Source organism: Aedes albopictus, chromosome 2 (genome assembly GCF_035046485.1).
Source record: "Aedes albopictus strain Foshan chromosome 2, AalbF5, whole genome shotgun sequence".
Lineage (NCBI taxonomy): Eukaryota > Metazoa > Arthropoda > Insecta > Diptera > Culicidae > Aedes > Aedes albopictus.
In genome coordinates this window covers 253824898-253840116 of record NC_085137.1, presented here as the reverse complement: position 1 = coordinate 253840116, position 15219 = coordinate 253824898, and the positions used below count along the sequence as shown (strand labels likewise).

Here is a 15219-nt window from a genome sequence, read left to right as displayed (position 1 = left end):
CAAATCCATACAAATTCCTGTTCCAAACGAGCAGGAGACCTGTCAAAATGGGAACATGACGCCACTCTCCCTTCCAGTCACTCTAATGCAAACGGTCATTTCTGCATTAACATGTCTAAAGGGTCTAACTCGTTTTGTAAACAAACATTGTTTCTGTCGCTGTAGGGCTCATCTCGATCCACCCACACATTTGGGGGCCGTTATCAGAAAGATCTAACTTCGCTCTTTCTGATAACGGCCCCCAGATGCGTGGGTGGATCGAGATGAGCTCTACAGCGACAGAAACAATGTTTGTTTACAAAACGAGTTAGACCCTTTAGACATGTTAATGCAGATTTTGATTTTTCTTTTTCATTTTCACGAATTTTCCTAATCCATAAATAATCGTGTACCGGTGTGTAGAGTTTGTGTAGATCCCGGGCTGCCGGCAGCGGAAGTTTGGTTTGTGGGTCACCCTTTGGCTGTTTGTTTTCAAGCCGGCTGCGTGTGTAGTGGTGAAAGCTTACCACTGTTTTGTGCCGCTGTCAAAATATAGACTGTTTTCATAACAAACTCGCGTATCATTGAAAGTTTTTGGAATATTTTTCATTATTTTGCTACATTTTATTGTATTGTATTTATTTTACTAAACGGTAACATGTTAGTTTTGAACTTTAAGTCATGTCAAGGAAAACAGTGAGAGGTGAATATAATAGTGCGTGGATTACACAGGACATCGCCAACATGGATGATCAAGGATGTCCACGGTGCAAAACCACCAAATACCGCAATCCTTCGTTGAAGTTGATGGTGAATGTTTGCGGGCACACTTTGTGCGAAAGTTGCGTGGAACTGCTGTTCCTCAAGGGATCCGGATCCTGCCCGGAGTGTAATGTTGCGCTGCGGCGGAGCAACTTCCGCGTTCAGTTGTTCGAGGACTCCAATGTGGACAAGGAGGTGCAGATCCGGAAGCGGATTTTGAAGGATTTCAACAAAAAAGAGGACGATTTCGCTACCCTGGGGGAATACAACGATTACCTGGAGTTGATTGAAGAGCTGGTGTTCAATCTGTGCAACAACATCGACATTATTAACACGAACAAACGTATTGAACAGTACAAGAAGGAAAATCGGGACACAATCCTGAAAAATAAGACCAAATTGAGCAAAGACGAGCTGGAACTGGAACAGCTGATCGAGATCGAAAAGGAGCAAACGGACCAGCGGAAGAAGGAATTAGCCATGATCGAAGCCGAGAATCGAAAGCAGAAAGCCAAGAACAAGGAAGACCTAATCGATTCTCTGATGGAGAGCTACGAAGATGCCAGTGCGATTGTAGATAAATTTGCCCATCGGGCCGAACAACAGCAGATTCCACTGCCAAAGCCGATGGCCCCTCCGGCACCGAAGCAGACACACTTCTCCACCGGTATCAAGTTCCAGTCGCAGCACGGATTTCTTCCGGTGCCGAAGATCGAAGAAGGCCCAACTTACGTGTACGAGGCGCAGATTTATCCCAAGGAAGGCCCCGCACAGCCGACGTTGGCCGATATCGATACCAAGGGGTACATCAAACACATACGGTAAGGCTCCGCTCGGATAAGCGATTGAAAGGCGTCAACATAATTTCCTCACACTTTTATACATTTTCTAGGTCCGAAACGCAAGCCGAACGAGCGGGTGGATTCAGGACCAACATTTCCTGTCTGCGGGCGATTCAGGAAGCTCTGGTTGGGCTTTATCACGGGTGCTAATGTTAAAGTTACTCTTCTTACTTATAATATAGGATAACAGGTATAGTTAAAGCTGATGTTTTACGAGTCACTGATGACCAGGCCATACTGTACAGTTGCTAGCCATTGTTGGGAGGGATGTTAGGGTTAGGGTTAGGGATGATATTCGTTGTCACAAGAGGTCAATAATTTGTATAGGGTATTGGTTCTCTTCGCAGAACTGGCACGATGGCCCTCCGGCGAGACAGGATTGTTGACTTAGGCACAATAAGCCACCCGTAAAAATCCCCATTGCGAATAACATAGGAGAAAATACGACTTGATACAATCGGCAAAGAATCACGCGACGAAATAAGGACTACGATTGGAAACTTGAAACATGGAATTGTAAGTCACTTGGTTTCGCAGAATGTGACAGGATAATCTACGGCGAACTACATCCCCACAACTCCGACATCGTGGCGTTACAGGAACTTTGTTGGAAAGTGTAGAAAAGCGGGCATCGAGCGGCTACCTTCTATCAAAGCTGTGGCACCACTGATGAACTTGGATGGAACAAGATTTATAGTGTTGGGCAAGATGCGACAACGTGTGATCGGGTAGCAGCCGATCAACGCACGGATGTGCATTAGCTTTGGCAAGTTTGGCTCAGACCTCGATTTTTGTGAATCGATTCGAATCGGACCAGCAGAATCGATTCATCGATTTAATCGAATGCTTTGAATCGAAGTTTTCACATCGATTCGATATTATAAAATGTTGCAAAGCATAAAATGATTCGTTTGCAGTTTGGAGTACAAGTCTCTGGAGGAATTCCTGGATGAACCTATGGAGAAATTCCTGCAGGAATACCAGAAGGATACCTTGAAAGAATTCTTGGATAAATGCCTGGAACATATTCTGGAAAAAATCTTGAAGGAATCCCTGGATGAACTCATGGAGGATTCCTTAGAGGAAATCTGGGAGGAATCCCTGGAGAAGAAACATCTTGAGGAATTCCTGGAGAAATCCTTAAAGGAATTTCTGGAGAAATCCTTAGAAATCCTTGGAAGAACTCCTGGAAGACTTTCCTGAAAAATCGCTGGAGGAATCCCTGAAGCAATTGCTTGAGGAACCTCAGGAGGAATTCCTTGGAGGATTTTCTGGATAAATTCCTGGCGGAGTCCCAGGTGGAACTCCTGGAGAAATCCCTAGAAGAATTCTTGAAGAAATCCCTGAATGTATCCTTGGAGGAATCTCTAGAAGAATTCTGAGAGGAATTCCTAGAGAAGTTTCTGATGAAATTCCTAGAGGAATTCCCCGAGAACTATTTCTGTAGGAATTTATGGAAGAAGCGTCGGAGAAATTTCTTAAGGAATCTCTGGAAGAATCCTTAGAGGAGTCCTTGGAGAAATTTCTGAAGAAATTCATAGAGGAGTTCCTAGAGGAATTCCTGGAAGAAATCCCTGAGGAATCCCTGGAAAAATTCCTAGAGGAACTCCTGAATAAATCTCTGAAAGAATTCATGAAAGAATCCATGCAGGATTTCCTGGAGAAATTCCTGAAGAAATACCTGGAATAATCCCTGGAGAAATTCTTGGTGAAATTCCCGGAGGAGTCCCTGAAGAAATGCCTGGATAAAATCCTAGAATAATTCCTGGTTGAATTCCGGGAGGAATTCCTGGGGGCATTTCTGAAGGAATCCCTGGAGGACTCCTGAAAAAATCCTTGAAGGAATTCCTAGAAGAATCTCAGAATGAATCGATGCAGTAATCGCTGGAGAAATTCTTGGAATAATTCGTGGATAACCTCCGGGAGAAACTCCTTAGGGAATTTCTTAAGAAATTTCTGGACAAACTGCCGTAGGTATCGTGGAGGTATTCCTAAAGGAATTCCTGGAGGCTTAGGGCAATCCCAGAAGGAATTCTTGAAGGAAGGAATGCCTTGATAAACCCTTGGAGAAATTCCTGGAGACATGCCTGTAGGGATTCCAGGTGGTATCTCTAGATAAATTCCTTGGGAAATCTCTAGAGAAATTCCTGGAGGAATCCCTGTATACATTCCATGGTGAATCCCTGGAGGAATCTTTAGAGTAGCACTTGGAGGAATTTCTGGAGGATTTCCTTGAAGAACTATTGGAGCGCTTTCAGGAAAAAATCCTGGAGGAATCTCTAGAAGAATTTATTGAGATATCTCAAGATGACTACCTATAAGAATTTCTGGAGAAATTCCTAGAGGAATCTCTTGAGAAATTGCTAGAGGAATTCCCGGACGAATCCCTGTAAGATTTTTTAGTGGAATCCATGTAGGAATTCGCAGAGGAATCCTGGGGAATTTCTGGAGGAATCCCAGGAAGAATTCCTGAAAAAATCCATGGATCAATTTCTTAGGGAATTCGGAAGAGTTTCAGAAGAAATTCCAGGAGAAAGTACTGAAGAAATTGCTGAATTCCAGAGGAAATCCTGAAGGAATTCTAGAAAAAGTACACAGGAACTTTTGGAGCAATCACAAATTTCATCTCTCAATTTGTCAATTTCGTGCCTTCTAATTACTAGTTTCTCCAGTACCTGAACCAGTTCCTGAAGGAATACCTGGAGGAACCTTGAAATCAATCCCACGAGGAGTTCCTAAGGGAATCTCTAAACAGTTCGTGGAGGAAGTCTTAGAATAATTTTTGGAGGAGTTTCTGGAATAATTCCAGGAACAATTCCTGAAGGAATCCCAAGAAGAGTTCTCGGCGGAATTTTCAGAATAATCCTGGAAGTTGTTCCTGAAGGAATCACAGAAGGAATGCCCAGGGTAATCCCTGGAGGAATCTTGGAGAAGGAACCCCATGATGAATCCCGGAAGCAATCCCATGCGGAATTCCTTAGGGCTTAAAGAATCTCACGAAAGCTTTCTTAGCGAATTCCTGGAAGAATTTATGTAGGAATCTGGGATAAAAATTTGAAGAAATTCATGTTTACAGTAATTTTTGGACGTATTATTGAAGGAATATTTGGATGGACTCCTTATGTTTTTTTTAAGAATTTACTGGATTAGTTTTTGAATAACCTCTAGTAAAATTTTCTGAAAGAATTTCTAGAGACATTCCTGCAGAAATACTTCGAATAGTTCCAAATGGAATTATTAGAGCAATTTCTTGCGGAATTCTGGAGAAATATATGTAGAAATCATTGAAGGAATATCTGCAGAAATACCATGAAGAATCTCTGAAGAAATTCCTGAAGGAAACCTCGAAAAGAGCACTGGAACAATTACTGGAGGAACCTCTAAGGATATCCCAGGACAAATTCCCGAAGAAATGTCTGGTGGAACCCCTAGATGAATTCTTAAAGGAATATCTGGAGGAATTCAAGATGGAATCATTGCAGCAAGCTATGGAAAAAAATTGGAGGAATTATTCATACTGATATAGTTAGATAGAAATTAGAAACAAATCTAAAACCGTAATTTCGATTCCTCAAAACTGCAATGCCTATTTTCATATTCACATATCGGGCGCCCGATTACATTGAGACAATGCATTCTGAAGAAAAATAAAAATTTAATATTTTTGAATCGAAAGAAAAATCGAATGTAAAAAATCGATTCGATTATTTTTGTGGGACTATAACATCGATTCAAAAAATCGATTAATCGAAACAAAATTATCGATGTTGCGAACTTCGATTCAAAATTGCCCAACGTTAAGAGTTAAGGGCCGTTTCTTCATCTGCAGCATCATCAACGTCCACTGCCCACACGAAGGGAGAAGCGTTCTACACGCAGTTAGAGCAAACATACGATGGTTGCTCGCCGCGTGACGTGAAAATCGTTGTCGGCGACATGAACGCGCAGGTAAGAAGGGAGGAAATGTACAGACCGGTAATCGGACGAAACAACCTGCACGCCGTATCGAATGATAACGGCTAGCGATGCGTAAACTTTGCAGCCTCCCGCAGTGCAAATATAGATTCGGATCACAATCTAGTCCTAGTCGCTGTAGGCATGCGCTCAAAACTTTCGACAGTTATCACCACGCGTCGAAGTCGAACGCCGCGACTCAACATCGAGCAGCTGCGTAACGTAGAAGTGGCTCAAGACTACGCGCAGCAGTTAGCAGTGGCCCTACCAACGGAAGAGCAGCTTGGCGCAGCTACACTTGAAGATGGCTGGAGGGACATCCGATCTGCCATAGGTAGTACCTCGGCTACAGCACTAGGCTTCGCGACTCCGAATAACAGAAACGACTGGTACGACGGCGAATGTGAACAGTTGAAAAACGAGAAGAATGCAGCATGGGCGAGAATGCTGCAACACCGTTGTACGAGAGCAAATGAGGCACGTTACAAACAGGCGCGGAACAGGCAGAACTCAGTCTTCCGGATGAAGAAGCGCCAGCAGGAAGAACGAGATCGCGAAGCGATGGAAGAGCTGTACCGCGCTAAGGACACACGAAAGTTCTACGAGAAGCTGAACCGCTCGCGCAGAGGCTTTGTGCTACAAGCCGACATGTGCCGAGATAATTACGGGAATATTCTCACGAGCGAGCGTGAGGTGGTCCAGAGGTGGCGGCAGCATTACGATGAGCACCTCAATGGCGACGTTGCAAGTACCGCAGGGGGCGTGGTAACAGATCTAGGAGTATGTGCACAGGACGAAAGACTTCCGGCCCCTGACCTTCAAGAGATTGAGAAGGTTGGCCGGTTGAAAAACAACAAAGCCGCTGGAGCAGATCAACTACCAAGCGAGCTTCTAAAATACGGTGGAGAAGCACTGGTGAGAGCACTACACTGGGTCATTACCAAGATTTGGGAGGAGGAAGTATTACCGGAGGAATGGATGGAAGGTATTGTGTGTCCCATCTACAAAAAGAGCGACAAGTTGGATTGCGGGAACTACCGCGCGATCACACTACTGAGCGCTGCCTACAAGATACTCTCTCAAATTTTATGCCGTCGTCTATCACCGATTACAAGAGAGTTCGTGGGGCAATATCAGGCTGGATTTATGGGTGAACGCGCTACAACGGACCAGATGTTCGCCATCCGCCAGGTGTTGCAGAAATGCCGCGAATACAACGTGCCCACACATCACTTGTTCATCGATTTCAAATCGGCGTATGATACAATCGATCGAGAACAGCTATGGCAGATTATGCACGAATACGGATTCCCGGATAAACTGATACGGTTGATCAAGGCGACGATGGATCGAGTGATGTGCGTAGTTCGAGTATCAGGGACACTCTCGAGTCCCTTCGAATCTCGAAGAGGGTTACGGCAAGGTGATGGTCTTTCGTGCTTGCTGTTCAACATTGCTTTGGAGGGTGTAATAAGAAGAGCGGGGATAAACACGAGTGGGACGATTTTCACGAAGTCCGTTCAGCTGCTTGGTTTCGCCGATGATATTGATATTATTGCTCGTAAATTTGAGACGATGGCGGAAACGTACATCTGACTAAAGAGTGAAGCCAGGCGAATCGGACTAATCATTAATGTGTCGAAGACAAAGTACATGATGGCAAAGGGCTCCAGGGAGGAATCACCGCGCCCGCCACCCCGAATTCATATCGACGGTGATGAAATCGAGGCGGTTGAAGAACTCGTGTACTTGGGCTCACTGGTGACCGACGACAACGACACCAGCAGAGAAATTCAGAGGCGCATTGTGGCAGGAAATCGTGCCTACTTTGGACTCCGCAGAACTCTACGATCGAATAAAGTTCGCCGTAACACGAAGTTAACCATCTACAAAACGTTGATTAGACCGGTCGTCCTCTATGGGCACGAAACATGGACCCTACGTGCAGAGGACCGTACGCGCCCTTGGAGTTTTCGAACGGAAGGTGTTGCGTACCATCTACGGCGGAGTGCATATGGAAGACGGGACTTGGAGAAGGCGAATGAACCACGAGCTGCATCAGCTGAGAACCAACCATCGTCCATACCGTGAAAATCGGGAGGCTACGGTGGCCGGGTCACGTCATCAGGATGTCGGATAGCAACCCGACTAAAATGATTCTCGATAGTCATCCGACCGGTACAAGAAGACGTGGTGCGCTGTGCGCAGCGAGCTAGGTGGGTCGACCAAGTGTAGGACGGTCTGCGGACCCTACGCAGAGTTTAGAACTGGAGAGAAACAGCCATGGAACGAGTGGAATGGAGACGGCTATTATGTACAGCAGAGGTCACCCCTACCTTAGCCTGAACGGTAAGCTAAGTCATTTATTTGTAGCTCAATCGCGTTTAACGCTTTGCGAAGCCAAAATTCATTTTTTTTTTGTATTTTATGTACAAATATATTTCTTATACAACATAGGTAGTTAGTATAGGACGTGTTCGTTGTCTGCGTAGCGATTCAGTGGCAGTTTGTAGTGGGCTTTTCATCTGCCGGATGGCCAGGAACAACACAAAGACGAAAACAGAGAATAAAAATTGAAGGAATAAACACAAGAGAATTAAACCTTTATACAAGACAAACACAGGAAGTCGTAAATGCATAGCATATAAGCGACATCGCGAGTGCCCAACACATCTCTCACAAGAACAAAGGATTGTCTACATCGGGTCTCAAGGGGATCCAAAAGTAGTGCTCTGAAGGAGCCGCGTCATTATCCGGGCATTGCCAAACTACGTGGTCGTTATAACCGAAACCGCACTTAGTACAAACATTGCTCAATGCGAGGTTAATTCTGTGTACATGCGCACCTAGCGAGTGATGGTTGAACTTAAGTCTTATTTCATTTATTTAGTATTACATCAAATTCAAGATAAAACTGATTCAACAATATTTCTCCATAATACACGGTTCGTGGCTGCCGCTCTCCATCCTCGGTCGCGCCCGATGCTCGCCAAGTCACGCTCCACCTGGTCCGCCCATCGTGCTCTCTGCGCTCCACGCCTTCTTGTGCCAACCGGATCAGTTGCAAACGAACTTAAGTCTTAACATTACGCGAATAAAATCTCGGCTTACATCTAAATTATGCCACCACGCTCACAAGGAAACATACGCGCCAACTTGTGACGTAGTTGGGGGGGCGAGGCCTCTCAAAATCAACCAAATTCGTAAAATTTCGACGCAGTTCATCTAGTTTAGGCATATTTACGTGAAAACTAGTGCATTGAACTAAAAAAAGTTGAATTTTGTCCAATTTTGGAGAGCTTCGCCCCCCCCAACTACGTCACAAGTTGGCGCCTATGCAAGGAAACATTAGGAATAATGGAATGTAACCACCGACGAAATATAACCACCGTCCCAGATGGCCATCTCGCCAATCATTTTGCCATCTATGAAGAGAACTCTGGCGAACAAATCAGGCCAAACATGTCTAAAGGTCCAATCTGCAGAAGAGAGGCTCTCTTTGGTTTCCCTCTCTTTCGTTAATATCTCAGCTGTTTATTTGAATAATGATTGTCTCCTTGCATAGAACGATAGTCAAAACAATCGTCTTTTGATTTGTACTGCAAAAGTAGTTGAAGTGTACCATTACATTGCAATAATTAAAAGAGAAAGTGAACAAAGAGAGCCTCTCAAATGCAGATAGGACCTATTGAAATGTTTGGCCTGAAATAGGAAAAAATCATCGATTGAAATTCTTCTTTCATAGATCTCGCCTTCCCGTGCGCCGCCCACCTTTGCGAGAGAGTCCGCCTTCTCATTACCAGAGATGGCATAGATACACTGATAAACAGCTCTGCGTACACATCTTCAATAAAATGAGCGCCGCTCTCTTTTGCTACGAATGTGGATCGGCAACAAACACACATCGCTCAGCCGCAAAACTTTGCGTGAGAGTGCGAATGTGTAAGTTGCCACACCAGCTGCGCGAAACGTCGCAGAGCTCAAACTTCTTCTGTGTGAGCTTCGCTCATTTCTAGGAATGTGCTACACACCTGCGCTGATTGAGCTGCAAGCTGTAGGCTCTCGGCAGTACAGAGTAGCGCAGCGTGTGTTGGACTGTACTTTCTCTTGCTTTCCGGCGCTCACCGTCGTGCGCGATGCGACAACGATGCCGAGCGCGTGCAGTCGGACCACGCAGAAGATAATTCTTTACACGCACTCTTTCTCACCATGCAGGCTGTGTGTAATGTGTATTTTTTATCTTCTCACTTAGCGCTCTGAGGTGTATGCCATCTCTGCTCATTACCATAAATTGAGCAATGTGAGGGGACCCATGCATGGATAACCTTGTATGATGTTTCGACCAGTATTTTGATAAGAAAGTAAGATGGATGTTTTGCAGGTTTCATCGACTATCCGAGAAGTTGAAGAAATTGTCTGCAACATGAACCGAATAAGGTTCCAAGAACACAAGGAATTTTTGAAAGAGGGTGGAGTTTTCGTAGAACTCAACTAACAACTATCAATCTCTTATTTAACAGGCATCATTATGACGAAATTATTCAGCACGATGCTGAATGGGCCTTTTCATTTGAAGTCTTAAATCAGTTGATTTTTCGGGCCTTTGACAGTTTTCCTATGAAAATGACAGTTTAGCGTTTGCGCCTTTGTTCGGCGGTTGCAAACAGTGGCATACACGGACCTGTCAGCTGAAAAGGCCTATAACATTTGAATTATGTTCACGCGCAACCTGTGTTCTAAGGCCACGCTTCCCCCCAGTCTGTCGTCACTGCGCTTTTCGTAAAACAATCGAAGCGTTCCGGCAAGCGGTTGGGGGGTCGCGAAACGAAGGTTTTGAATCTATGTTCTAGGGTCTCCATTTAGCCTAGTGGTTAAGGCTATGGATCGCCAATCCGGAGACGGCGGTTTCGCTTCCCGTTCCGGTCGGAAGAAAAATTCTCGACTCCCTGGGCATAGTGTATCATTGTACTTGCCTCACAATAAATATACAAATTCATGCAATGGCAGGCAGCCCTTCAATTAATAACTGTGGAAGTGCTCAAAGAACACTAAGTTGAAGCGAGGCAGGCCAAATCCCAGTGGGACGTAGAGCCATAAAGAAGAAGAAGAAGAAGAAGAACCTATGTTCGGGTTTTGTTCACACAATTTTGGAGAATTTTTAAAGCGTAGTGTTTTGTACCAACTTAGGAGTAGGCGGGGCATAATGAGCAGCTTAAGCATTTTGCCACTAAATCCAATAAATTAAGTGCAACCAATGTGTAATTTTAATGTTCATTCCTCATATGAACCTTAACTGACAAAAGCTAACCCGAGCGGGAGAAAATAGCTGAAGAATAACAAACTCAGGTATGGAAAACCGAATACCAACAACCTGAATGAGGTATTAAGCAGCCCTGCATAAGAGGTAAAATACTTAAAATAATAACTGATGGGTATTCTGTGCATAACACGTGAATAAAGAAATCAATAATAATCGGCGTTTCTTCCATACAAATATGGATTCTCCCATAACTGATTAATACCTCAAGCAGTCCTCAACACTAAACCCATAACTCGTTGAGGTATTTCATCAATACCTACAAAATACCAAAATAAGCTATTCTCAATACCTGAGTAACCGACCAATATCTCGTCTTGTTATGATACCTGACTTTGGTATGCTGCAGTTATGTGCCAGTTATTCGTTCCTGCTCGGGAATCGTTGAAATTCCGAATAAAGTTATAAATGTTGTAAAATTTTATGTTTTTAAAAACGTATAAAATCGCGAGTTGCGTTTTGAGGGTTGGGCATAATGAGCACACTAGGTGGGGCAGGATGATCAATACCAGTTTGGCACACAATCAAATGCTAATTGACTATTCTTGCTAATGATAAAGCAAATATATTATATAATTAATATATGTAGTATATTTGGATAAAGCAAACCATCAACAATCAATGAGAATTTGAAGGGATTACGGGGTTTAATTTGTAGGGAATTGTGGGGTTTCAAGGAGTCTTCTATTGAGGAATTTTTGAACGGTTATAATATACAAGGGGTTCCCAACCTTTTTGAGGTGGCGACCCTCTTTAAGGATTGTCAAAACATCTGCGGCCCAATGAAAATTTTTAGAAAATAAAATATGAATTAAATGAACGAGACCCAGTTTTTTGGGTACATTAGACACTCACGTTTCGTAAACAATGATGCCATGAACATTCAATTGGGCTTTTAAATTTAAAAAAATGTATTGTTTTTTCGATCCCATACGAAAGAGCATCTTTTTCTGTGCCACTATGATTTTTTTCAGATTTTTAGAACTTTATTTTGGTGCCTAAAAACAATTTCAAAGAGATTTTTTGAAATCACCTTTTGACAGCTGAGCAACTGCTTGACAGCTCCGCCCAGTACAAAATGCGACGAGGGGTGATCCGAGAAATTGCTCCCATACAAACTTCAAATTGATTTTTAAATAGGTTCCTGGGCACCAAAATTCATGAAAATTTGGATTTCGGCTCAGTTATTCATGCAGATTCCGAATATGGCATTATCTCAACACCGCTAAAGAAGCCAATTTGAGTCGTAGCTGAAAAATAGCGGCGCAGCCGAATATTTTTTCTTCTGAAGGCGTTTTATACTGAAAATTTGTTCCTCAAACTGTGGCTTTTGGGGGTAGCAGTATACAAAAATAAAAATATATAATTTGCACAAAATAGAATAAAAAATTACCAATTTTTTGGTAACATCGCGGCCCCCTACACTGGCTTCACAGCCCCCAGGGGGCCGCGGACCACCGGTTGGGAACCCGTGTAATATACAGATACTGAAATTTTCAAGCTAATAAATTGAAAGTTACAGACAAAACCTTACTATATGCATTAAAACATAGAAAACCATAATTAAAATTCGTTTGTTGTAGATGTTTACCATTTTCATTATTTTTTCACCAGTTGTTCATTTTGCCCCACCCTACTACCGACTCTTTGAAGCAAATCACTATGGTGTCTTCGGCAAATATGTTTCTTTTGTGATGACCAATAAATTTGCTGAAGACACCATAGTGATTTGATTTCAGCATTTTCGGCTACATAATTTTTTGTCTTGGTGCATTTTTATTGTCAAAATTCAACCTATCTGTAACTTTTGTATCAATAGTTATCACTGAACTTTTTCAATAGTTTTTGAAAAGCGAAATGTTTTGTAGTTCGTCACAGAAAAATTAAAAAAAAAACGGTTGAGACATAACTGAGATATGGCAATCCAAAGTTGACTAGTTTGTATGGGAAAACGGCTTTGGTGCATTTTTATTGTCCGATACTGTATACTCACGATTATTGTGTGTAAAAATTGTGGAAATCCATTCACTGCTCTGGGAGATATATTGTCATAAAGTTGAAAAACCATGAAAAAGTGTAAAAAGAAGCCCCGCACGACGGTACATAATTTCACTTTATTTTCTTTTGAAAGATTTTTTTAAAATGTTGATTCTTTGATAACTTGGTTGTCTAAACAGTTTTAGCCAAGGTTTATCCCATTATTCAAATAAAGTTGCGAGTCGAAGTATGACGGACTGAAAACGTTTATTCGAGAAGTGAAAAGCACATTGTGCAGGAACATATGCTTATTGATACATCAGCTTAATAAGAAGCAGACCAATGTTTTGTTAAACTGTTTTGTAAAGGAATCAATGCTTGTCGAATAAAATTCTTATTTAACTTTTGAACAATTGAAAAATCATTTAAACAGTAATGTGTAGAGCATAATTTTTGTTCAGCTATCATTACCATTATTGAGCAACAATTCATCAAGCTTGCTTGTTTGTGACTTGCAATTGTTAGTTGGGCAGTGAAGAATTGATATTGTGGATTTACCGGCTACTAAGTTTAAGTCTTGTATTCCACCGGTCACTTAAGTAGCCATTTTCATCTTAAAGTAAATTTAATTGTCTAAACATGAATGTTATTGAGTAGCTGGAGGCAACGAGGACTCGCGCATTTACTAAAAATGTTAAAGCTTATTTTAAGGTCCTTTTTTCCTTTAAATGACTACTTTGGAACGGCTACTAAAACGAAATATTTTGTATGAGTCGTTAATATAGATGTTAATTGGCCAATTTACCTCTTGATTGCTCGAACAAATATTTCCATGCTTAACGGCTGGCAGTCAAAAAAGTCCAAAATCGCATATTTTGGCCTATAAATTGTGTCCTATAGCTCAAAATTGTGACGTGTTGGACACTAGCGTGCGCAGGGTTCTTGCTTAGGGGGGGCACCATAATAATGGTGCAATATATGTATGATCATGGTGCAAAATAGAATTATGGTGTTACACGCAATATGAATTCCCAAGTAGGGGTTTCAACATGTTGTGGTGCTAACATCGCCAAGTACTTCATATTGGGATTCTGGAGAAGGTTTCGGATGGTGATGATTTCAAGGCATTACGAAACTTTAATATGAAGTCATTATCTCGACTCTTATAAAATTTTATAAACGTATCAAATACAATGGAGAATATCGAGAAAATTATCAATTAATGAAAAAAAATTGTCGTTGTGAAAGAATTTTGATCCTGAACAATTAGTGATGCTAGAATTAGAGAATGTCAGAATTCCTAGATAGAACATTTTGATCGGAATCTTTGTTGCAATCTACAGAGATTCCTCCAGTATTTCTCCAAAGATTCATTGCATGATTCCTCCAGGAATTCCTCCAAAAAATCTTCCAATAATTCCTTAAGAACTTCCTCCAGGAAGTCTCAAATATTTCTCTAGGAATTCCTCAAATAATTCCTCCAGGAATTCCTCCAGTATATACTCCAGGAATTCTTCCAAAACTACCTCCAGGAATTCCTCCTGAAATTTCTTTCAGGAAAAATCCTCTAGGAATGTCTGCCAGAATTCCCCCAGTATGTCCTCCAGGGATTCCTCTAGGAATTGCTCCACGGAATCCCCCAGAAAAATCTAAAGGAGTTTCTAAATAATATCTTCCTGGAATTCCTCGAGAAATTCCTCCAGGAGTTCCTTCAGAAAATTATCCAGGAAATTCTCAACGAATTTCTTCAAGAATTCCTGAATCCATGAATTATTTCAAAATATTCTTCTTAAATTCCTCAACAAATTCCTCTAGAAATTCCTTCAGAAATTTCTCGAAAAATAACGCCAGAAATTCTTACAGGAATTCCTCCAAAAAAATTCCTCCAAGAATTCCTCATGAAATTCCTTTCTCCAGAAAATCCCAAAAGAATGTCTCCCAGAACTCTTCCAAAAATTTTGCGAGGAATCTCTACAGGAAATCCTTCACAGATTCCTCCAATAATTTCTCCAGGATTTTTTTCCAGGATTTTTTTTCAGGAATTCCTCCAGGGATTCAATAATGAATTTCTTCAGAAATACCTCCAGATATTCTTTTAGAAACTCCTCGAGGGGTTCCTTCAGGCATTTCTTTAGAAATTTCTCCAATATGCAACTAGTGATTTCTTTCAGGAATCCCTCCACGGATAACTGCAGAAAATCCTAAAGGAATTTCTTCCAAAACTCTTCCAGGAATACCTCCAGGGAACCCTCCAGGAATTTCTTTAGATTTTTTTTTTCAGAAATTTCTTCAGGAGTTTCTCCAGAGATTCATTACTGAATTTCTTCAGAAATTCTTCAGAAACTTCTTCCAGAAATTCCTTCAGAAATTCTTTCAGAAAATCCTCGA

The 15219-nt window shown here is 42.0% G+C and overlaps 1 protein-coding gene across 1 annotated transcript; it reads left to right on the top strand.

Moving 5' to 3' along the window:
• Positions 1–679: 679 nt before the first annotated feature.
• Positions 680–1784, top strand: LOC109428213 (CDK-activating kinase assembly factor MAT1). The gene is made up of 2 exons (XM_019703912.3): positions 680–1562; positions 1634–1784. Exons 1-2 carry the CDS (start codon positions 724–726, stop codon positions 1731–1733), a joined length of 939 nt encoding a protein of 312 aa, XP_019559457.2. The 5' UTR covers positions 680–723; the 3' UTR covers positions 1734–1784.
• The last annotated feature ends 13435 nt before the right edge of the window (positions 1785–15219 follow it).